General features: G+C 36.7%; 1 protein-coding gene across 14 annotated transcripts in view; it reads right to left on the bottom strand.

Moving 5' to 3' along the window:
• ATP8B4 (ATPase phospholipid transporting 8B4 (putative)) overlaps positions 1–26,204 on the bottom strand; it is a 268,475-nt gene that overhangs the window by 53,046 nt on the left and 189,225 nt on the right. For all 14 annotated transcript variants that reach the window (XR_007152769.1, XR_007152768.1, XR_007152767.1 and 11 more), the window contains 6 exons: positions 25,645–25,810; positions 18,583–18,771; positions 12,802–12,917; positions 9,648–9,812; positions 8,572–8,683; positions 6,257–6,362 (listed from right to left, as the gene is read on the bottom strand). Coding sequence is in view for 11 of the 14 variants with exons in the window: in XM_047861372.1 (XP_047717328.1) it covers positions 6,257–6,362; positions 8,572–8,683; positions 9,648–9,812; positions 12,802–12,917; positions 18,583–18,771; positions 25,645–25,810 (854 nt within the window). In the remaining 3 variants the exon portion in view is untranslated. The remainder of the gene's footprint in view (positions 1–6,256; positions 6,363–8,571; positions 8,684–9,647; positions 9,813–12,801; positions 12,918–18,582; positions 18,772–25,644; positions 25,811–26,204) is intronic.

Raw genomic sequence — 26,204 nt, 5'->3', positions numbered from 1 at the left:
CTCCCTGAAGTGCCAGGCCACGGACAGCATATGACCACTTTTTAATACAGGTGTAGGACACATAACAAGCCATTAAAACATATTAAAGACAGAAGCCTAGTCAAAATGATGATACAGAAGAATTCTCCCCAAAAGAAATTCCAGGAAGAAATGACAGCCAGAGAATTGTTCAAAATAGATACCAACAATATATCTGAAGAAGAATTTAAAATAACAGTCATAAGACTAATAGTTGGGTCTGAAACAAGCATAGAAGACAGCAGAGAATCTATTGCTGCAGAGATCAAAGACCTAAGAAACAGTCATGATGAATTAAGAAATGTTGTAAATGACATGCAAAATATACTAGATGCAGTGACAGTGAGGACAGGAGAAACACAGGGGAGAACAGGTGAAATAGAAGATAAAATTACAGGAAATGATGACGCTGAAAAAAAGAGGGAAAAGAAATTACTAGACCATGAGGGGAGAATTAGAGACCTAAGTGATTCAATGAAACAAAATAATATCCATATTATAGGAGCTCCAGATGAAGAGACAGAAAGGGGCAGAAAGTTTATTTGAACAAATTACAGGTGAGAACTTTCTGAATCTGGGGAAGGAAATAGGCATCCAAGTCCAAGAGGCACAGAGAACTCCCTTCAAAACAAAAACAAGTCAATACCATGACATATCATAGTGAAACTTGCAGAACACAAAGATATTTCTGAAAGCAGCTAGGGACAAATGGGCCTTAACCTACAAGAGACACATAAAAGTAGTAGCAGACCTGTCCACTGAGAGTTGGCAGGCCAGAAGGGAGTGGCAGGAAATATTCAATGTACTGAATAAGAAAAATATGCAACCAAGAATCCTTTATCCAGCAAGGCTGTCATTCAGAATAGAAGGAGAGATAAAGGCTTTACCAGACAAACAAAAACTAAAGGAGTTCATGACCACTAAACCAGCCCTGTAGGAGATGCTAAGGGGGACTCTGAGTGGAAAGCAGTAAAGACTACAAAAGACCAGAGACATCACCACAAGCACAACACATACAGTAACACAATGACCCTAAATCCATATCTTTCTTTTTTAAAATTTTTTAATGTTTTTATTATTTATTTTTGAGACAGAGAGAGATAGAGCATGAGCAGGGGCAGAGAGAGAAAGAGGGAGACACAGAATCTGAAGCAGGCTCCAGGCTCTGAGCTGTCAGCAAAGCGCCTGACGCGGGGCTCAAACTCACAAACCATGAGATCATGACCTGAGCTGAATGAAGTCAGACACTTAACCAAATGAGACACCCAGGCGCCCCAAATCCATATCTTTCAATAGTCACGCTGTATGTAAATGGATTAAATGCCCCAATCAAAAGACACAGGGTATCAGAATGGACAAAAAAACATGATCCATCTATATGCTGCCTACAAGAAACTCATTTTAGACCTGAGATCACCTGCAGTTTGAAAGTGAAGGAATGGAAAACCATCTATCATGCTGCCAGACAGCAAAAGAAAGTCGGAGTAGTCATACTTATATCAGACAAACTGGATTTTACAAACTGGACTTTGTAGTTACAAACTGTAACAAGAGATGAAGAAGGCCATTATATCATAATTAAGGGGTCTATCCATCAAGAAGATCTAACAATTGCAAATGTTTATGCCCCCAATGTGAAAGAACCCAAATATACAAATCAATCACAAACATAAATAAATGTATAGATAATAATACCATGATAGTAGGGGACTTTAATACTCCACTTACAACAATGGACAGATCATATAGGCAGAAAATTAATAAGGAAACCATGACTCTGAATGATAAATTGGACCAGATGGACTTATCAGATACATTCAGAACTTTTCGTCCAAAAGCAGCAGAACACACATTCTTCTCATGGACCATTCTCCAAAATAGATCACATACTGGGTCACAAAACATCTCTCAACAAATAAAAAAGGGTTGAGATCATATCATGCATGTTTTCACATCTCAATTGCTATGAAAATTTTCCACAAGAAAAAAAATGGAAAGCCCCCAAATACACGGAGGTTAAAGAACATCATACTAAATAATGAATGGTTCAACCAGGAAATTAAAAAAGAAATTGAAAAATATATGGAAGCAAATGAAAATGAAACCATGACAAGTCCAAACTCTTTGGGATGCAGTGAAGGAAGTCCTAAGAGGAAAATACATTGCAATTCAGGCCTATCTCAAGAAGCAAGAAAGTTTCCCAAATACAGAAACTAACCTCACACCTAAAGGAACTAGAAAGGCAGCAGCAAAGAAAACCCAAGGCCAGCAGCAGAAGAGAAATAATAAAGACCAGAGAAGAAATAAACAATATAGAATCCAAAGAAACAGTAGAACAGATCAATGAATCTAAGAGCTGGTTTTTTGAAAGAATAAACAAAATTGACAAACCTCTAGCAAGACTTCTCAAAAAGAAAAGAGGACCAAAATAGATGAAATAATGAATGAAAGAGGAAAGATCACAACCAATACCACAGAAATACAAACAATTATTAGAGGATACTATGAAAAATTATATGCCAACAAACTGGACAACATGGAAGAAATGGACAATTCCTAGACACTCACACTCTACCAAAACTCAAATGGAAAGAAACAGAAAGTTTGAACAGACCCATAAGCAGTGAAGAAATTGAATCACTTAACAAAAATCTCCCAAAAAATAAGAGTCCTGGGCCAAATGGCTTCCCAGGGAAATTCTACCAGACATTTAAAGCAGAGTTAATACCTATTCTTCTCAAGCTGTTCAAAAAATAGAAATGGAAGGAAAGCTTCCAGACTCATTCTATGAAGCCAGCATTACCTTGATTCCAAAACCAGACAAAGGCCCAACTAAAAAGAAGAACTACAGGCCAATATCCCTGATGAACATGGATGCAAAAAGTCTCAGCAAGATGCTAGCAAATAAAATTCAACAGTATATTAAAAGAATTATTCAGCAGGATCAAGTGGGATTCATTCCTGGGCTGTAAGGCTGGTCCAATATTTGCAAATCAATCAACATGATACATTAATGGAAGAAAGGATAAGAACCATATGATCCTGTCAATAGATGCAGAAAAAGCATTTGACAAAAATACAGCATCCTTTCTTTTAAACCCTCAAGAAAGTGAGGATAGAAGGAACATACCTTAACATCATAAAAGCCATATATGAAAGGCCCAGAGCTAATATCATCCTCAATGGGGAAAAACTGAGAGCTTTCCCCCTGAGCTCAGGAACATGACAGGGATGTCCATTCTCACCACTGTTGTTCAACATAGTACTCGAAGTCCTAGCCTCAGCAATCAGACAACAAAAAGAATAAAAAGCATCCAAATTGGCAAGGAAGAAGTCAAACTTTCATTCTTTGCATTTGACATGATACTCTACATGGAAAACCTGGAAGATTCCACCAAGAAAATGACTACAGCTGATACATGAATTCAGCAAAGTTGTAGGATATAAAACCAATGTACAGAAATCAACTGCATTTCTACACACCAATAATGAAGCAACAGAAAGAGATATCAAGGAATAGATACCATTTACAATTGTACCAAGAACCATAAATACCTAGGAATAAACCTAATCAAACAGGTCAAAGATCCATTCACTGAAAACTATATAAAGCTTATGAAAGAAATTGAAGACACAAAGAAATGGAAAAACATTCCATGCTCATGGATTGGAAGAAAAAATATTATTAAAATATCAATTAATACCCAAAGCAATCCACACATTCAATGCAATCCCAACCAAAATGGTACCAGCATTCTTCACAAAATTCTAAAATTTGTATGAACCACAAAAGACCCCAAATAGCCAAAGTAATGTTGAAAAAAGAAACCAAAGCTGGAGGCATCACAATCTCGAACTTTAGCCTGTATTACAAAGCTGTAACCATCAAGACAATATGGTATTGGTACAAAACAGACACATAGACCCATGGAATAAAACAGAGAACCCAGAAATGGACCCACAAATATATGGCCAACTAATCTTCGACAAAGTAGGAAAGAATATCCAGTGGAAAAAAGACAGTCTGTTTAGCAAATGGTGCTGGGAGAACTGGACAGCAACATGCAGAAGAATGAAACTGGACCACTTTCTTACACTATACACAAAAATAAATTCAAAATGGATGAAACACCTATATGTGAAACAGGAAACCATCAAAATCCTAGACGAGAACACAGGCAACAACCTCTTTGACCTCAGCCACAACAACTTCTTACTTGACATGTCTGCAAAGGCAAGGGAAATAAAAACAAACATGAACTTTTGGGATCTTATCAAGATAAAAAGTTTCTGCACAGTAAAGGAATCAATATAAATAAAAGGCAACTGACAGAATGGGAGAAGATATTTGCAAATGACATATTGGATAAAGGGTTAGTATCCAAAATCTATAAAGAACTTATCAAACTCAACACCCAAAAAACAAATCATCCAGGGAAGAAATGGGCAGAAGACATGAACAGACACTTCTCCAAAGAAGACATCCAGATGGCTAACAGGCACATGAAAAGATGTTCAAAGTCACTCATCATCAGGGAAATACAAATCAAAACCACACTGAGATACCACCTCATACCTGTCAGAATGGCTAAAATTAACAACTCAGGAAATAACAGATGTTGGCAAGGTTGTGGGGAAAGGGGAAACCTCTCGCACTGTTTGTGGAATGCAAACTGGTGCAGCCACTCTGAAAACAGTGTGGAGGTTCCCCAAAAAGATAGAGATAGAACTACCCTATAGCCCAGCAATTTCACTAGTAGGTATTTATCCAAAGGATACAAAAATGCTGATTTGAAGGGGCACATGCACCCCAATGTTGACAGCAGCATTATCAACAATAGCCAAACTATGGAATAAGCCAAAATGTCCATTCACTGATGAATGGGTAAAGAAGATGTGGTATACACACACACACACACACACACACACACACACACACACACACACACACACTGGAGTATTACTTGGTGATTAAAATAATGAAATCTTGCCATTTGCAACAATGTGGATGGAACTAGAGTGCATTATGCTAAGCAAAATAAGTCAGTTGGAGAAAGACAATATCATATGATTTCATGGAATTTAGGAAACAAAAAAGAACATAGAGGAAGGGAAGGAAAAATAAAATCAGATAAAAACAGAGAGGGAGGCAAACCATAAGAGACTTAAATATAGAGAACAAACCATGGGTTGCTAAAGGTGAGGTGGGTGCAGAGAATGGGCTAAATGGGTGATGGGATTTAAGTAAGACACTTGTGCTGAACATTGGGTGTTATATATGTAAGTGATAAATCACTAAATTCTACTCTGGAAACCAATACTACACTATATGTTAACTAACTCGAATTAAAAAGAAAAAAAAAAGACTTCCTTTTTTTCCCCAAGGTTCATGAACAAAAGTGTAACGATGGAGACCATTAAGGAAGCCATAGTGCTCCACTGTTGTGTTGAGGGAAGGTTACCCCCTTCTAGAATGCAGCAAGATACAAGCAGTTTGTCTCTAATTCAATAGTCTGCTTGGCCAGACCCAGGATGCGCTGAGCTTAAAGATGCTACTTCAAGCATTAACAAGCAAAAATTGTTATAGGACAGCATTTTTTAAAGTTCTTAGAAAATAATTATGCAGACTTTTAAAATGTTCTTCTTAAAATGTTCTTCTAAAAATTTCACAGTATTCTATATCTCATAAGCATTATATATTTGGGTTTAATAGTAACTATGTCGAAATATCTACTTTCTTTAATGCTGAAAGACTCTATTCCAACTTTACATACCATCTCCTACAGTGGTGTTTTCCAAATTTATCCAATCATAATTTCATCTATGTCCTTATGAAAATACAAATCCCCATACTCCATCCCCTGGAGGTTCTTAATTTGGGAGCCAGAATGAAGAAGCTAGTGAATTGCTATTTTTAACAAATGCCCTCATTGAATCTGACCACTCATCATATAAGAGCTATTTCTAAAGGACAACCCAAAGTAAATGATTTGAAATCCTTTTCTAAATATATGTGGAAAATGTTGGAGGCCTGAAGATGACATTTCATTACTGATGTCAAACTTATCTCAGTTTGTCACCAAAATGAATAGGAGTTTAGGAAACATGCAGAAAGAGCTCTATACTGAACTAAGGCCACAGAAACTATAAAAGACCTTTCTACTTTCTCAACTACCTGACCTTCCCTTTCCCCCTCCCTCACTCCCTGTCTTCCTTTCCTCCTTCCTTCAACACTTACCTGAGTTCTTCTCTGACTTCCACTGCCGTGTTCCCTGATATAATGAACACATCATTCATATCATCAGTCAGCATGTTGCAGGCATAGCCAATGTTGATGGCAGTTTCTAATACAAAATAATGTTCAGTTAGAATATTAATTAATAACATAAGTACTTTTCCATAACAGTTTTGCGGCATTGCCCTTAATGTCAGAGGCACCACAATGAGTAATAAAACACAAGAAACCCAGAGCTAAATTCAAAGACCCAGGTTCCATGACCAAATTCACCACTTGCTAAATCCATGGAGAAGTAGCAACATCTATAAATTCTCAGCCTTCTCATCTAGTTTTTGAAAAAACTTCTTGATTCCCAAAATTAGTACTTAAGAAAATACCCTAAGATCCTGTGATACAGTGAAATATTTTTTTCCCTAAAGTCCCAAATACTGCCTCTGAAAGAGCTGACATACTTAATTTAGCAATTATTCAATCTGATGGGGTAGACACATTGAAAAAAACTCACAAAATGTTCATTTGAACAGCAAAAATGCTCTTATGATAGCTTTATGGTTCTCCCACACGCAATATTGCCATTTCCCCATTAAGTAAATAAAACTTTGGAATGTGAGATCACCTCAAAGACCACCCAGGAATGCTGCTACTAGGTAACTGGAGAACTACATAATGTTGAGCAGTCCTTCCTCTCCTTCCACAGAACTGGACCCTAGGATAATTAGGTAACCCTTCCATCTTCGATAGGGTCATTTGTTTCTAATTCTATTGAGTCATTAGGCTCTAGTTCTTTTCTTTTTTTTTATGTTTATTTATTTTTGAGACAGACAGAGACAGAGTACAAGTGGGGAAGGGGCAGAGAGAGGGAGACACAGAACCAGAAGCAGGGTCCAGGCTCTGAGCTGTCAGCACAGAGCCCAATGCAGGGCACGAACTCACAAGCAGTGAGATCATGACCTGAACCAAAGTCAGATGCTTAACTGACTGAGCCACCCAGGCGCCCCAGCTCTAGTTAATTCTGTAGAACAATTACATTTTTCTTAAGTCTCAAGGCAATTGATAAAATCTTAGCATATTCTTTGTATAAGCCATAGAAATGAAAGCTCAATGAGAGTAAACCTGTGGATATTCATAAGTAAGTGAATAGTTATGGATGTACCTACTGATCAACACCAAACTCTAAGAAGTCTCTATTAACACACCACAGAGCTCAATTCTCTAATGTTTATTTTTTATAATCAGTGATTTGGGTGAACATATAGAGAACTGATTTATCCTATCTACAAATCCTCCAATGTCCTAAAAAATATGTAACAAGTAGAGAAAATCTTGAAAACATATGTGTTCCAAGTAACTAAATATTTCTGATTTACAGATGACCAAGCATAAAATGACTTTTGTTTTAACCATTACTGCTAGCAATAGATCTAAAACGTATTGATCCCTTTTCATTCTTAGGAAACAGAGTACTCTGAACATAATGACTCTTTCTCTGCTGACTTGGTGTTTTGTCATGTCTGAAAGTGGGTCAGCTCTTATTGTACCACTACGTGGGCAGTCCTGGAATTTAGCCAGCTTGCACTGGTACACCTGTGTTGATTGTTAAAATGTCAAAATATTTCCACACGAGTTGACAAACAGCTGCTTCCCTGAGTCTCCCCAAACCTCCCAAACATCAAGAAACTAACCAAGTAGCCCTGAGGTATCCAATGTGCTGCTCCAGTGCTGTGCCACTCTCTGTCCTAACTGGGGGAGGAAGTACCCATGTGAAACAATAGCTAAACATTATTTAGTGCCATTGTTGCCTACAGGTGAAACTATTATATTTAAGAAGGAATTGCACTGAAACTCAAATGACCCCAGGGTATACTACAGAAGATAATTTGTTAGTTTGTTTTCTTTTGTTTTTAAATAATAAATTTTTGTAATGTATTAGCTTTCCTTTTTGTATTTCTACTCCTTACTATTTGAAGGACTGGGAAAATATCTAATTCATTAGGCTTTCTGGTTTAAATTTTACCATAGAAATTATTGCCCTCCCCCACCCTCCCTTCCACCGTCCAGGGCGCCTGGATGGCTCAGTTGGTTAAGCATCCGACTTTGGCTCAAGTTGTGATCTCCCGGTTCGTGAGATCCGGGCTCTCTGCTGTCAGCTCAGAGATCACTTTGGATCCTCTCTCTCTCTCTCTCTCTCTCTCTTTCTCTCTGTCCCTCCCCTGTTCACTCACACTCTCATTCTGTCTCAAAAATAAACATTGAAAAAAAGAAATTAATCCCCCCTCTTTTCAAGACATCATCATCATCATCCATTTTCAAATTACCTTGTTTGTCTCCTGTTAGGACCCAGATCTTAATATTGGCTAGCGATAAATTTGTAACCGTTTCAATAACACCCTCTTGTAACTTATCTTCTACAGCAGTAGCACCTAGTAGCTTTATTAAAAATAGAAAATACCATATGTTAATGCAGGCAAACAACATCCACAATATGTATGGCTTTTAATCACAGAGTTTAGAGGTCAGGGAACATGAACTAAAAATGGAAGTTATGATGCACTGACACAGTAAGCATCTTATTATGTGCAGAGATGGGTTGGGAAGGACCTCAAAAGGAGGCACACCAATTAATGGCAGGGATCCTCGAAGTTAGAATTCACATGAGAGATCTGATCTGCTCAGATAACATATTAGCATAAACCATCAGAAGCCATTTGGGCTTCTAAGAGCTGAAGAACTCCCCAGATGCTTCCCCACTTATGTCAACATGGAAAGGTCCAAAGGAGAGCCCTAATCTCATAGTAAGGATCACCAAAAAGTAGAGTCATTGTCCTAAATTAACAAACCAACAGATGCCATAAACTAAAAAGTGAAGATTCTTGTAGAATATTTTACCCAGAGATGAACATAACATGCTCCTTAGTAACTCATGATAGATGAGCATAATGGCCAACTGGGGCCTCAGGGAGGAGCAGTTTCTAAAGCTCATACTCTGGGAAGCACAGGTATCATCAGAACCTCATGGCCTAGGATGGTTTAGAGCTATAGCCACTCTTCATGGCAAGTTTTCCTGCTCTAAAAAGGTAGATCATAAAGCAGGGAGAAAAAACCCCAACATATTATCAAGTACATACCAGAGGCTGACAAAGAATAAAGATGCTACTATCTTCTACTTTGAGGGGACAATTGTATAACCTACTGTTAATAGAATTAATCCTCTAGGCTATCTAGGGCCATACATGGAAAACTTGAAGCCAATATATATAGTATGACTCAGTGTTTGAAAGGGGGACATCAGCTGTGTGCAAGATGATTTAGCAATGAATTACTCCCATGCTAGATCTCTAAACATATACTATCCCTTCTGTAAACACAAACCATCATGCTTCTAAATGCATACCATCAAATCCCTTTCAATTTCTTCATATAGCCCAGCTACCCGTTCATCTCTCTCATCTATAAGAGCATTTGCATCTTCAAGCATCTTATGCCATTCTTTAAAGTACTTGTCATCCAGATCTCTGTATGCGATGGCCAAAGTTCGAAGACCTTCCCCTGCAAATTCCTGCCGGAGCAGAAACAAATTTAGGAACCATCACAGAATAATAATCATGGCAATAACAACAAGAACAACAACAATAATGGGTAAGAAGTTTTTCACTTAAATTAATTTTGTCCCAAGAGTATTATTTGGCTACGCTGACCTCCAACTTTTTAATCTCCTTGGAAATGGGATAGAATGTTTGTATTTTATATTTTACTTCTATGTGGTTAAAACACTCAGGGGAGCTGGCCTTCTCCCTAAAGACAGCTTAAATACCTGTTTAAGTGTCCTAGCTGAGAAGTGATCAGCCACACCCATTACTTGAGATATCCATTTGAAGCAACATATATTGGTTCCAACCTATCCCCTACATGAAGAAGCACTCTTGGCAATAAGAGACCTAGCCTGTTTCATGGCTCATGGCACTCGACTTCTGGTGGAGAGGAAAGGCTTCTCAGAGGAACCATAGGTCTCAAATCAAAAGTAGGAGCTCTCTCAAAATATGGCAGCATGAATTCTCAATACTCTTGTCATGTTCCCCTTAACAATACAGCTGTGTCTAAAATTAACTGAGTTCTACTTCTGTTTATGCTTGAAGTCTTCCATAAGAAAAAGTACAGATGAATAAATAAATGCTGGTCAGGCAACAGAAGTCAAAGCTTATTAGGCTGTAATAATAACCTCTAGGGGAAAATGGGAGAGTAAAACCAAAAGTTAATACAAATGTTTACTTCTTGGGAAGTAGGACTAGAAGTGGAGGGTAACTTTTACTCATCATTCCAGATCGTCTATAAATTTTCTCATTTTCTGCTATATGAAAGTTTTATTTTAATAATGAAAATTCTTAGAAATTGTAAAAACACCATCAAGTCATGTTATTTTTAAAAATCATTATTTTTGAGACGCTGATTGCTATGGAGTTAGTGTGTAATAATTGGTCAATTAATTGAAGAACCATACTTTTCGTTTAGTGTCTCAGTAAACTGACAATCTCAAGTGATACCTCGATGTTTTATCCTTCTAATAGGAAAAATAAATAATAAAAACAGGAGACTGGTAGTTGCTTATGTGTCTCACATAGTCACAATAGCTAGAAACATATGTAGATTGCTTTGTGGAAATGCTGGAAACCTCCCACTTTGTCTAGGCCTCCAGTGGTCATTTTATGGGCCTCCACACTGCAAGTGTTTTTATAGCATTTCTGCTCCTTTGGACAGTGCCACCGAGCATATCTTCTCTGCTGTGTTCTGGCTTATAGAAAAGACGTAGGTCTGTGATCAGGCACAAGTTAAGCCATGACACACCCTAATTAGGTAAATGAAAAGAAAATTCAGTGCATATGACAATGATGTGGTTTTGCCCACAGAGACCATGAGAAAAAAAATTATCCAAATTTATCTTGTAGGCAATTGGTAGCACTCTGGACATTGCAGTCACATTTTGCAAGACCACCACTGGGTCCCCTACTGATCTGAAAATCTAGTTACTTCCTTGTAACAATCTTTTGTCCTCTTAATTCACAGAAACGCTTCTTTGCCTTTAACTTGCAACCGCACTGAGCATTACCAGTGCTCTCCTCTCTGTTCTGCACAACAGTGAATTAACTCTAAGACGGCATTACAAAAGGGGACAGATGATTTAAGTTATTTAATTAGTGCATGAATCACAAGTTTAATCCTAAATGAGCATTTGAGCAAGGTCGTTTCCTACCATTAAACAATTCAAAATCAATTATTAAATATAAACTGAAAACCTCAGAATTTAAAGCCAAAACAAATAAAGTAAATGAAGCAAAGAGCAAGTCAAATCGATGCTACCTGGAAAAAAACTCTTGTGCATCGAAATGTAAAAAGACCAAATTAGGCTTCCTATACTTCAGTATGAAAGGAGAATGTATGAAATCCAAGGCCTGTGGTGTTTGAGCAATGGCAAAAATCAGATACTTATGATTCCAATGTTGTTTTCAGAAAAAAAAAAATTAAAAAGACCATGTCGGCCTTCTGGAAGAGATTAAAAGAAAATCAAGAATGCTCTATTCGAAAGACAAAAACAATAGCTATGTTTGTAACCAATATTACTAAACCATCATTCTTTAAACTTAAAGTCAGGCAAAGTAATTTTTTGTTTTGCTTTGTTTGTTTGTTTGTTTTTTAAAGATCCAGGGAATGTTCTGTATTAAATATAGGGCTTGACAAAGAACATGAATCCTCAATAATTTTTTAAAGGAGAGGATATGAGAGTTTTGACCAGCTGCCCTTAAAGTTCATATTCGGTTAAATGGAACCTCAAACAAATATCAGAAAGACACCTGAATCTCAGGTTTAAACCAGGTTAATGTTCACATTAAATCAGACTCTTACTCTTTTGCATATATATATATATATATATATATATATATATACACGCCAAAGATTACTCCTGCTCTCTTCAGAAAGCTTTTATAAAGATACTATGCATAGTCTCAGAATGTATGCATTTGGTAGCTTCAACCTAGAGAACATAGGTGACTCAATATAATTTATGACCTGATCAGAAGGACCCCTGGAGGAGAAAGCTGGCTACGATTTTCCCCTCAAGCATCTAAGCACAATCCTAAACTATTCGCTAGGGGTAATCATAAAGGATTCCTTTGGTGTCAGACACATTAGAACCCAAGGGAAAGCAACTGTCCTGCTCCTCTTCCCAGAACCCGTCCAGTCTCCAGGGAAAAAGCCTCAAACTGCAGGGGAGTTAGAGCAGGTGTGTCCCGAGCCTTTCCCTGGCCAGAGTTCAGGAGGCTACATGCAGCAGCTACTTCACAGCTGCTGTGTGTTAACCTGTCTGTGGTAAGACTGATCAGACTTTCAGCAGGACAGGGGTCCATGTGCCAGTTTCTAGACATTCACTGGCACATTTTCCTGTGTTTTCTATTTCAAAAGTCACATCATTTAGCTTATATTTTTAAAATAAGACCTAATCACAGGAAATGGCCAAAGGGCCATTGTGCTAACCTTGAGACAGAGGCACTTACACTGAGATGGTCTGTCGTCAAAGTCAGAAGGTCTTCATTGGATGGATGAAGTTTTTCAAACAGAATAGTGTCTGCTCCTTTGGAATAAAGCTTTATCTGTCCTTCTGGGTTTCTAACTGAAAAGAAAAATTTTGCATAGTAGATAATCAATGAAATCCGTCAAAACTAGACTTTCCTAGGACTCCAGCCAGGAAATTTGGAAATGGGCATAACGTTTTACTTAGTAGTAAAATACTCAGTGTCTTTAATTAGAAGGTCACTATCTAAGTCAATTGGCTTTATTCCTGTTCTATTAACTTAGAAATATTCCATCTACTGGAATCCTTTGATTTCCCAAACTCAGAAACAAGTGTTTTTATTCTGATGTATACAACCTTAATATTTTTCTTACCTACTGTTTTGAGGAGTTGATAAATTCAAATTAAGCCTTCTGGATTGAACAGAATTGAGAGCTTTGCTTGCCTGTCTCCTGTTGCAAAAACTCAAGACCCACCATAGGAATCAGCTTTTAGTATTATACCAAATGATATTCACATGGAATTCTAGTCATTCAAAGCCATGGTTTATGCATTAGTTCTCAGTCTTTGCTGATGTTTTTCTTTATCCTCTTTACTCCTTGGGAATGCCCTTTCTTTCATTCTTGGTGGCTGATTTTGGGGTCACAACCCAGGCTGTAAGCATGCCTCACAGGGAGCTTTCAAAATTATTTTCTACCTTCTTTTAACTGGAAGTCTGTATTAGTTATGGCTATATTTTTAATCTGTCCCCCCCTCCAGGTTTGAGAATGACAGCGCTGATGAGGATCCCCTCATCTCCAGTCCTTAAGCCTTCCCCTGGCTGTGCCTCATGTTGCTTCAGAAAAATCTTTTTTGAAACCACAGAATACTTGGCCTACATTTGTAGGCATGGTTTTACAGCTTGGCACATACTATATACTTAATTACTTGTTGAATGAATGACATGACATGACAATATATTTCTTCCAAGTAACCACCTACAGTTTGAAACAACTTTCTGGATCACAGTTCCACGGTCTGAACACTGACCATCACAAGTTTCATCAAGTCAAAGACTACTGCTTGCTTTCCATTCGATTACACCTTTTCTCTAAAAACAGAATGCCTCAAAACAGATGAACATGAATATTGACTATTAATAGAATATAAAATTTAGAACTTGATTTAAAGAAATATAAATAACAAAGCACAGTGAATCAATTTCCCTTCTAACCTTTTACTACTCTTAGCTAAGACTTAATCTAGTCTAGTTTCCTCCTGGGTTTGAATATGTATAATGCACCTTGGGAACTCTTTTGTGTTGACTTATGGAGGACTCGTCTTCTCTCCTAAGACTGTCGGTCAGCTCTCCTAGATGCCAGAACTCATGCAGTTTTTCTTGTGCCCTGGCTCTAATTGCCCCCATTGTGGAAAGAGTTGGAGGGTGGTGGAAAGCATATATAATTTATCTAATTGTTCAAGTGGGGGGAAAACATTTAATTCTACGGAAGCCTTTCTTGCTTTTCTTCTACAGCAATCCAATTTAATAATTTCTCCCATATTTTCTCCCTTCCATCACCAGAGCTATAAAGGCAAATTATGTGCCTTCTACTTTTACCAGTATGACTTCCCTATGACTGTTTTTTATAGTCTAGGCTAGGACATCAGTTCTCAAGCTTTTTGGTCTCAGAACCCCTATGCACTCTTAAAACTTTGTGAGAACTCTAGGCCTTTTTAAGCGGGTTAGAGCTAATAATATTTACCATATTAGAAATTAAAGTTGAGAAATTTTATTATGGCAATGGTCTTAGAACACTAATTATATTACTATAATAATAATATGACTATTATAATAATTATGATAATAAGCATATGACATATTAACATAGGTAACATTTCTATGAAACATAATTATATTTTCCATAACAAAAAAATTAGTTTTGGGAATGGCATTGTTTTACATGATTACAGGTCTGGTTTAAAAAACGGTTAGATTCCCATATCCGCTTCTGTAGTTCAATCTGTTGTGATATCACACATCATGCGGCTTTTGTAAAACTCCACAGTATACTCATAAGAATAAAAAAGACAAATACCATTAGTATTATTATGAAAATGTTTTTGTCCTTGTGCATCCTCTGAAAACCTCCCAAAGTTTCTTAGGGTTCCCCAGACCACACATGGAGAACCACTGGTCTAGGAAATCACAAACCAATTATGATTTGTTCAAATCTCTTACCATCTCTTTGTCTCAGTTTCTACATGTGAAAAGGAGACATTTAAACAATCTAACTCCTAAGGTCCTTTCCAAGCTATATTCTTCTCATTCAGTAAACAGTTTACATTTCCTTCATGTTTCTTAATCAAGCATTAACCCCTTAGAATTTGTGTGAATCCAATTTCATGGAATCCTGCTTAATTTTACTCACTAAACCTTTCCTTTTGCAGATCAACAAGTTTTTTTCTCTTCATTCAAGGCTCCTAGTCATCTCTGCTAGGAAATCCCAAGGCTAATCATATCTCACTCATTTCAGAAGTTAGCCTTTTTAAAATCTATTTAAAGAACACAACAGTTTTAAATGGTCGAGATAACATGTGGGCAGAGTCTGGACAAAAGTCATAGATTTTTAGTTGTAGATTCTTCTCCTCTTACCGGTCCTTTATACATTGTTGTGCCTCAAAGACTTTCCCAGGATCTAATTCCCTCCCACTCTTCATGCAGTCACATTCATTTCTAAGGCTTCAGGGTACATTGACAGGATGATTGATTTTAAATGCGTATATCCTGCCCAAATCCATCTCCAGCACTCCCTTTGAATATGTATATCCAACCACCAGCTAGATACCTCCTTTTGGATATGCTCAGCCACACTAAATTCAAACTGCACACATTATCTTCCTCCAACAACTAGGTATCTCTCCTATGTCTCTGCCCCAATAACCAGTTTCACCCTTCACTAAGTCTCCCAAACCAGATATCCAGCCATCATTCAAACTCCTTCTCTTCTACCACCCATACATCCAATTGCAGCCATGGATTTCTCTTCATCACCTTATCTCTTGCTTATATTATCACATTAACCTAAATGTTCCACTTATTGCAATCCCGCTTTTCTTCAAACTCCTCTGTAATCTATCTGGAATTATCTTCACACAACTGCATACAACCCTGCAATAGCTTCCCTCTGCATTTGGATCAAGTATGGACTCTTAAACATGGCATAAACAGGAATCATCAAGACCTTTCCTTTTTCAGCCTATTTTGTACCCTGCTTCACCATCTTCTCCTGGGTGCAATCACACAGAACACATTTCAGTTTCACATTCTCCCTTAGCTTCAAGTCCCTGGGACATGGTAGGCACTTACTAAATATTTGCTTAATTGAGTTGAATTATAGTTATGCAAAATTCATTGAAAGCAGCTATGCCTTTGTGACATAAAAAGAAAAAGAAAAAAGTCACAAATGGTTCCCAGGTTTATGCTATAAGAGTAAATGTAATAGCAACTCTGTGAATGATGATGAATAATTCTACTTTGCCATATCTCAGTTGGATGCCTATTCATATATACATATAGAAAAATGCCTGTCATACGGCAGTGTGATTTATACTTTGATCATCTCTAAAAAGTTTACAGTTGAACAGGTCTTACTAAAGATCTTGCAAGGGCTTTTCAAGGAGCTAGACTAATTTATTTTTCTTTAATGTTTACGTGCCACTTGCCTCTATTAATATCTTTGAATTTTATCTCTGTGTTTTTATTAGAATTGGTCCTTCCAAAATTGTACAATAAGATTTATATGTTTATCTGTAGATTCTATATCCTCTGACAAAATTCTATATAGAAATCTATTTTTATTTAAGTAACTGAATTAAACCAGGGCTCTTGCCCCAGAATGAAAGTAGTACTAGTATTGAAACTATACATTCATGATTCAATGAATGATAGCACCCCTCCTCCAAAAAAAAAGGAAGGAGGAGAAAGAGGAAACAGAAGAAGAGGAAGAGGAAGCAGAGGAGGAAGAGGAAGAAAGAGGAAGAGGGGGAAGAGGGGGAAAAGGAGGAGAAGGAGAAAGAGAAGGAGGAGGAGAAGGAGAAGAGAAAGCAGCAGCAGCAGCAAATACTGAGTCTTCACATCAGGGTGTTGTCCCCACAGACCAAGCCATGTGACAATCATGAGACTAGCACTGTTTTATTCTTTGCCTTGTTATCAGAGACTTTTCCACCCTAGTGGAGCCCCTATTTCAAATTCCTTCTGATTAAAAACCAAACAGAACCTAAATAAAGCCCATAAGCCTCCATGCATTCGGTGGTGGAACATTACCTTGCTTCATATGGGATCCATTAAGTCAAACATCTGAAGTTTGTGGTTAGGCTGTGATTTCTCCACAGCCCATAGTGGTGACTGATGCTGGGGAAAAGCCAAAAATTTCCCTGTGTAGCAATTTTACATTTTTGTCAACACCCTCATAGCAAAGAGAAGCCAGTTCTAGGCCAACCCAACATTAGTAACACCTCCCCTGAAGCTGTAAATAGAAGAGAGCTTCTGCTGATATATGGTTAGGCCAACGCCTAGAGCAGCATATGTGCTCATCAGCAGCACTGACGATGCCTGCCTACAGCCTGTTGTCAAAAAAATAAACATAAACATCCCCAGATGATATTTGGTTTTTACCTGCTGAGAGCATTCTACCACAGCTACTTTCCAGTAGTTAGAGGCCAAAAACCCAACCATGTACACACACGTTTTCCACAGTAGAAATTGATTTAACATGACCAGAATATTCATAAGTTACCAAGTATTGGCTTAAATTGTACTTAACAAACATTTATAGAAAACCTACTATGTGCCAAGCTCTATGCTGGGCCTTGGGCTGGGTAAGATGGCTAAAACACAGCACTGCCCTCTAGCACATACTCTAACAACTGGGAAGGTCATGAGTATCATGGTGCTGGTATCACACTGGTGTTAAGAACAAGGTGCTCTGAAGAACAGAGGAGAATGCAGTTATTTGGAGAGTAGAAGAATTAAAACAACAGGTGGCATTTAAATTGGACATTTCCAGGTGAGTAGAAGTTTCCAAGAAAAGAAATAGGGAAAAAGAGTCTTAGGTAGGGGAAACAGCACACACAAAGGGTGAAAGTGTACAACGCATGCCTGGAATGCAAGATCTAGTAAGGCTGGGGAAGTTTGATGAAGTAGAAGAGAAATAGACTGAAATCAGATTGCAAATAATCTTGAATGCCATGCAAGAATGTTACCCTCTAAATTCTAGAAAGCTACCAAGGTTTTTTATGTAGGTGATGGCAAAATCAGGTCAATATTTTGGAAAGAATACCTTGGTATCAGCACAGAGCATTATTTTAAGGGGAAATAGTTTTAAAGATATTGCAATAATACAGGCAAGTAGTGGTAAAAGCCTGGGAAACATCTCTAGAAAACACAATGAGTATAATTGAGGATCTATTAGTTCTGTGTGTCTGAGTTTTGTTATCTTTAAAATGGGCGTTAAAATAATAGTACCTACCTTACAGGGTTGCTGAAATAATTAAATCAGTTAATTCATGTAGACAATCTACAATAGTGCTGGATTCAATAAGCACTTGCTACCCATTAGTTATACTTACTAGTGCACTGTTGAGGCTAAGTTGAAAATGAAAGTTTATCAAGTTACAAAAATACCACAATTCTCAGTATGTAACTAGGAATGAAATAATGCTTAAGAAGAATCAATGTGATGAGTACTATCAAAAGATCAAACATAATCTCAGCTACCAGTCATACCTATGACAGACATCCTTTTTCTGATATTGTTGAAGTCCAAGAAGGCAAGAAGTTGGTAAGTAACCAGTGTTCCCAATTCTTCTATTGTTATTGTCTCTGAGGTTCGAGACTTAAAAATGAACCCCAAATTTCTTGCAGCAGTCACCAAAGCCCCTTCATCAGGTGACTGAACTTGGTAAATCAGCTGCCCTAAAAGGAAAAGAAACTATCGTATTAAACTATAGCCAAAATAGATTGTACTAAACAAAAAAAGTAAAAGAAACAAATGTATTGATATTGAGAATAATCGCTAATATTCACAGAATGCCAGTGCTAACTCCAACTCATCCTATAACACCCAACTCAAGTGTTAGCTCCAGAAGTCGGAACTTTTCTACATGCCAACCAGCCAGACCAAGTGCCTATACTGGGAGATACTACAGGACACCACACATACCACCATCAGAGCCCCTGCCATCTTCTACAAAAATATCCATCTATGTGTCTGACTCTCCACGATGCTGAAAGTTCCTCAGGTCAGAGGCCATGGTTTTGTATTTTCAGTGACTAGACATGTGTAGTGAAAGTTTCACAAACTAAAACACTTAATATGTATTAATGCTCATAATCCTCATGATAAGCCTTTGAGGTAGGGATTATTAAAAAATTATTATTTCCATTTTATACCAATGACCTATGACTTAAGAGTTTATATGATTTTTGCAAGATCACACAGCCAAAGAGTGATGAAGCAGGTATTCCAAGTTCCACGTCAGTCTGCTACTAATGACCAGTTTATTATAATGCATACAAGAAACCGCTTGAGATGTAAGAAATCAAACCACCGTGCTCATTCTTGGCGCCTGATGTGTATGTATCAGGCTGGGAGGAAGAGGGGAAAAGAGAGAAAAAGAATGAAATGAGCAAAAAAAAAAAAAAAAAAAAAAATCAAACCAAACCAAAACAAAAACAATAAGCTATAAAAATAGAGCATGTACAAAGACATTCTATATAAAATTATATTATCTTTGTTTATAAAAATACATTTGAGGGGCGCCTGGGTGGCGCAGTCGGTTAAGCGTCCGACTTCAGCCAGGTCACGATCTCGCGGTCCATGAGTTCGAGCCCCGCGTCAGGCTCTGGGCGGATGGCTCGGAGCCTGGAGCCTGTTTCCGATTCTGTGTCTCCCTCTCTCTCTCTGCCCCTCCCCCGTTCATGCTCTGTCTCTCTCTGTCCCAAAAATAAATAAACGTTGAAAAAAAAAATTAAAAAGAAAATACATTTGAAAAAATAGGCAAAGCTATATCCCTATCTACTGACTTCAGGCGATGTACAAGATCAATTCTTAAGAAAATGAGTTGCATATTTATATACTATGATTCCTTTTCATGTAAAACAAATAACTACCTATCTACTGCATATATTAATTTATATATATATATGTACATACATATTTATATATGTATATATGTATATTTATATATATGTACATTTATATATATATACATATATATATGTATATATGTATATATATATAAAGGGTGAAAGGATGACACCAAATGTTACCAATTGGTTACTCCTGTAGGGGTGAGATTAGAATACTTCATGGACGAAATTATTAGCTCTGCCTTTATAAATTTTGTAGTGTGGTTTCACTTGATACAGTAGGCATAAATTAATTTTGAAATTCAAAAGGGAAAAAATTATAGCAGTTACTTTATCTACCTATGAAATTATTTAACTTTCACTTCTGCAACATAGTAAACTGGGTGCCAGGACCAACTTCCCTGCTACAAACAACCACAGATTCTCTATAAAACATTTTAATAATTTTAAATACATCCAAAAAAGATGTACTGGCAAGAAAATAAGAACTATTTAGGCCAAAGATGAAGAGAAAAAATACAGATAGAATAAAGGCATTACTGTAGCCAGCTTTTGCCTTGAGGACATTTTCTGATCATTGATCATTGATTTCTAGCCTCTGAGAGCTTGAGTTAGAGAAGACATAGCCCAGGTAAGAAGTTTAATGGGAGACCACCTCTTAAAACTGGGCCTCCAAGGGTGCCTGAACGGCTCAGTCAGTTAAGCATCTGACTCTTGGTTTTGGCTCTGGTCATGACCTTGTGGTTTTGTGAGTTTGAGCCCCTCCTCAGGCTCTGCATTGACAGCATGGAGCCTGCTTAGGATTCTCTCTCTCTCCTTCTCTCTCTCTCTGTCGCCCCCTCCCCCCACCCCCACTCGCACTGTCTTTCAAAATAGATAAATAAACTTTAAAAAAATGCCTGGGTCTTCAAAACACTACTCTCTTGGTATAGAGGAGAATTGGAAATCAGTGCCTCCTTCAAGAGTGCCTGTAAGGAAAAATTATCTACCTATAAGTGGAAAGAAAAATTTTTTCTGCTGAAACTTTAAGACCAAAGACTGACTTTCACACATATTTGTATCCTAAATTCATAATACTTGAGTGACTTGAAAAAAATCAAACTGGAAATTTAGTTTAATATGTTCCTACATTAGAACACTACAAGTCCTTTATGGAGGAACTAGCCTTCATCTCAGGACCCAAAGAATTTCTACAAATAAAGTTCCAAGTAAAATGATCATCTCACAGTGAAAAATCATTAAAATCACAATAAATAAGACACAATCAGAACAGAAATAATCTAAGATCTTCAAAAACTTCAGATGTTGGAGGTATTAGAAATAGCACACTCAAATACTGGATAGATTTCAAAAAAAATTATAAAAAGGCATAAAATTAGGCAGATTTGAAAAAGAATCAAAGGCCTTGTATAAATTAAAAATTAAAAACTGCATATTATATATTGCTAGAGAAAGAAGCAGTGTACTGTGAAAAAATAAATGGAGGAACTATGAGAATATATCCCCAAGAGATAGGGAAAGAGAAGAAATGAGAGACGTGTTAAAACACATAGAGAAAAGAATGAAAATATCTGACACTGAAGATCTAATATGAGAGGGAAAATGAGTCAGAGACAAAGCTGGAAGAAATACATGGCCAAGCAAACTCCAGAAGTGGTAAAAAATGACATTCTACAGATTCAAGAATCTCAATGAATTCCAAGTAATATATTTTTCAATCCACACCTATAGTGATAACATGGAAGAAGAAATCTTAAAAGTAGCCAGGAAGATAAGACTGATGACCTTCACGCCACAATTGGACTAGGAACTGACTATACAGTAACGGAAATAGCAGCAGGACACAGTGGAATACCTTCAAGGTGCTAAAAGAAAACTGTCACCTTAAATTTCTGCACATAGCAAAATGTTCAAGAATAAGAACAGATGAAGTTGTTTTTCCAAAGTTTTTGAGAGTTTATTAGCAGGAGGTTCTCTCCTAAAAGAAATTCTCAAGAATACACTTTATGTCAACAGAAGATCAGAGTTGGGACAAGCATTAAAGAGCATAGAAATGAGTAAGTATATAGGATAAATCTAAGCAAACACTGACTATAAAAACAGTAAAAGTAACCTCTTGCGGGATTAAGAAAGAAAATACATGACAAGAATACTGTATAAGTCAGGACAGGGTTGATTAGTTTTGAAGGCTCCTAAGTCTTTGTTTGGTTTAAAAGAAGGCCTAGGCTTTGATAAGTTCATTATGCTAAAATTTCTAGGCTAACCACTAAAATACAAATAAGGATTCCAAAGCAGAAGTAAAAATGGACTAAATCCATAAGAGGGAAAAAAAGAGAGACTAAGACAAAAGTTGGGGCAAATGTAAAGTACAAAATAAGATGGTAGTAATAAACTAAATGTATCAATAATTATATATTAAATACTTAAGATCTACATATATCAATACTCAAGAAAGATAATGGACTAAATGTTATGCTTAACCTTTAGTTCTATCAAACTATTCTTTTTAAATGTCAAAAATTATCTCATTCATGAAAGATGTGCCTAAAACACAAAGAAAAAGATAAGATTGGCAGGAAACAGTGGAAAAAAGATAAATAATGCAAATACTAACAAAAGCAAAATACCTATAACTATATTCATATAAGCCAAAATAAACTTTAAGGCAAATATGTGAAAATTGTGTAATTGAGTAGTCAAAATAATCCAAAGAGAGGTAGAAAATTGAAGAATACAATTAACAAACATTATCTAATGGATATATTTAGAACTCAGTACCTAATAACTACAGAATACACATTCATTTCAAGCACACATGAAACATTTACTGAAACTGAACACATACCAGACCATAAAGCAAACCTCAATAAATTTTAAAGGATTGATATAATGAGGCAGTAAGAAAAAAAATTCTAAAACTTTTATCTTTTGAATTGCCATACACTAAAATAGAAAAAAAATCCTATTAAAACACTTGTATTTTCCACTTTTCCTGCCTCTGCATTTTCATCCTGGAGAAGGGAATGAGAATGTCAACTTCTCCAAATGACTTCTCCGTGAAACAGTACACCTTTGAAATAAAAGCAATAGTTTCAACTATAAATTATACAATTATAAACTTTAAGTTTGTTAGATTTGGTTCTATTCTTTTCCATAATTAATGTTTATATAAAAAAGTTTGTTTTCCAAGGTACTTTAACATACATGTATTTAAGCTATCCATACTGTAAATAAATCTTTAAAAGGAGAGCAAAATAATCCCCCCCTTACTCAGTGACATAATCCTTCACTTAGAATTTGATATCTTAAGGCAAGAGATAGAAGTAATTTAAAGATATATACATCTTCCTCTCTTTACTTCAAAATACCTTTATATGGCAGGATGTTAGCCAATATCCACAAGAATGGGTAAAATTTAAGAAAGACCATACTAAATGTTGGTTCGAATGTAAAGGTACTACAGCTCTCATACACTGATGGTGGGAATGTAAAATAATGCAACCATTTGAAAAAAAATGGTTGGGAAGTTCTTATAAAGTTAAACATATACTATGATCTGGCAATTTTCATACCTAAGTGTTTACCAAATACAAATTAGTTAAATGTTTTTTTTAAGACATAAAAATGTTTATGGCAGCTTTATTCATAATAGCCCAAAGCTGGAAACAACCCAAATGTCCATGAACAGAGGACTAGAAAATTATGGTACACTCACATAATGTAATATTACTAAGCAATAAAAGAATGAACTATTGGGGCGCTTGGATGGCTTAGTCAGTTAAGTGTCTGACTTCAGCTGAGGTCATGATCTCACAGTTTGTGAGTCTGAGCCCCACATCAGACTCTGCTGTCAGCAGGGAATCTGCTTTGGATCCTTTGTCTCCCTCTCTCTGCACCCCCCCCCCCACTCCCACACTCACTTTGTCTCTCTGTCTCTCTCTCTCTCAAAAATAAATAAATAAACTTAAAAAAAAAGAATGAACTATTTACTGATACATCAACATGGATGAATAACAAAATCATTACATGGCATGAAAGAAGTCAGACACAAAAGAATACAAATTGTATGATTCCATTTTTATGAAGTACAAAAACAGGCAAAATTCATCTTTGATGATAGGAATCACAGCAGTGGTTGGCTGAGCAAGGGGGTTGGGAATATGGACTAGAAAGGGATATGAGTAATCTTTCTAGAGTAATAGAAAATATTTTTACCCTGTTGGGGGGATATGAGTAATCTCTCTAGAGTGGTAGAAAAGATTTATACCCTGTTGGGGGTGGAGGTTACATGGGTACATATAATTGTCAAAACTCAACAGACAAAACACTTAAGATCAGTGTGTTAAGATCAGCATTTAATTATATCACATTGTGAAAAAAATGTAAATCATACTAGAAAACAAGAATGAATACTATTAGTAAACTAGAAATTTGAGGAATGTCTGCAAGATAAAAAGTAGATTTGATCAATGAAGAAGAGAAAAAGGCAGCACAAAGCATTTGCAAAAGGAAATGAATCCAGAAGTAAGAGAAATCCCCGAAAGAGTTTCCAAAGTCAGAGTTAACAAATGGAAAGAGAAGTGCTCTTGGGGGCATCATTAGTAAAGTTAGTTGAGGAAGTGTACTCAGCACTCCAGCCCATTTGAGCTCCTCCATCTTCCAGCTTACTGTGAACAGGCTTCAGTGACCGTTGCCTCCAGAATAAAACCTTCCCATGTTACGCTACACAAAGTGCATAATCCGCTTCTGGAAACCTCAAAGATTTGAGTTCTGCAACTGGAGACCAAAACTAAGAAGAGCCCGAATCACTCCAGAAGTCCACAAGGATAAGAGAAAGAAAATGAAAGAAAAGAACCCGGATGAGTGATGTTTTCTTCCAGGCCAGACCTTAAGTACAACTCTCTCTCAAGTGAGCATATTGGCAGATTCCTAGCACTAGATCTGAAAAAGTAAGACAGTTAACCCCACATGCCATATGAATTCCTGGAAGGAGGAACTCCACACCCAGAAGGCCAGCCATACATTCTACCTCTTCCACACGGTATTGGGAGACTGGCCACAGTAATCAGAACCTACATTCACCAACAGGCAACCAAAAGTTATCAAATGTTTGAGAACATTAAAGGTAGACACAGAATTCAAAAAACAACATTCTATAATATGAAACCTCATAAAGGAAACAAAAGAAAATTTCAAATCAAGAATAGTTAAGATCTTTAAAGAGATCTAAAAAAGTATGTAACATTAAAATAAAAGCAGATTGCTATTAAAATAGTTCAGGACATGAAATAAACTCAAAGGCAAAGGTAAAATAAACGTACTTAAAGGCACCGTGATATCCTCAGATAAAAATATAATTAATCACTGCCTTCAGAATTATAAAGATCAGTTTAAGTCATAAATGTAACAATATGAATCCTCACAGCAATTAAAACTGGGGGAATGGGTTAGCCCAGCATACCAAGGACGCAACTAAGGCTTGAACGTAATCCCAACAAAGAAAACAAAAATAAAGAATAGAGAGAGAAAACATGTATACACACATATATATGACATACATATATACAGTCGACAGTCTTTATATATTTCACTTTTAAACTGAAATTACTTGGGTGGTAATTTTTACTCAATCACTGGCAGCAGAAAGAAATCAAACCTGTAAACAAGGTTCAGCACTAAAACACACTTTGTACTTACCTGCACTATTTTCCTCCGACATGACGGTGTGGCAAAGAGCAAGTACCCTAAGAAATTCATACACTTTGGAATCCCCCAGTTTAATGGATTCCATCAGACGGTGGTCAGAGAACTGACATGTTCTATCTGCTTGGGGATTGACTGCGAAATCCACAGGTTTATTTTTCTGTAGAAGAACAAACAAACAAAAAAAAAACTATATACCTCTTTTCAATAATAAGCTTTTAAAATTCAAAAACGCTTCCTCTATATATTTTTAGTGCTTGTATGATTTTTCAGCCTCAAACATCTGGCACTACAATGGCTTTCTGTTTCCTCATTACTGTTAAATATTATCTTCTCATTTCAGAGCCAAGCACCAAAGCAGTAAACCTTCCAAAAGGATAAGGAAAAAATATCCAATGGGTGTACAGATCCTCAAAATACTTATTGCAATTCCAAAATACAAAGAAGCCCTGAAAATGGTAAGTTTTTTTCAAAACCTACTCAATGGCAAAACCTGACCTGACTTGAACTCATTTTGGCAGCAAAATCTGACCTAGAATGGTATGTGTCTAATT

This window comes from Prionailurus viverrinus, chromosome B3 (assembly GCF_022837055.1).
Source record: "Prionailurus viverrinus isolate Anna chromosome B3, UM_Priviv_1.0, whole genome shotgun sequence".
Lineage (NCBI taxonomy): Eukaryota > Metazoa > Chordata > Mammalia > Carnivora > Felidae > Prionailurus > Prionailurus viverrinus.
Note: the sequence above shows the minus strand (reverse complement) of the source record. Positions and strands in the feature narration are given on the sequence as shown.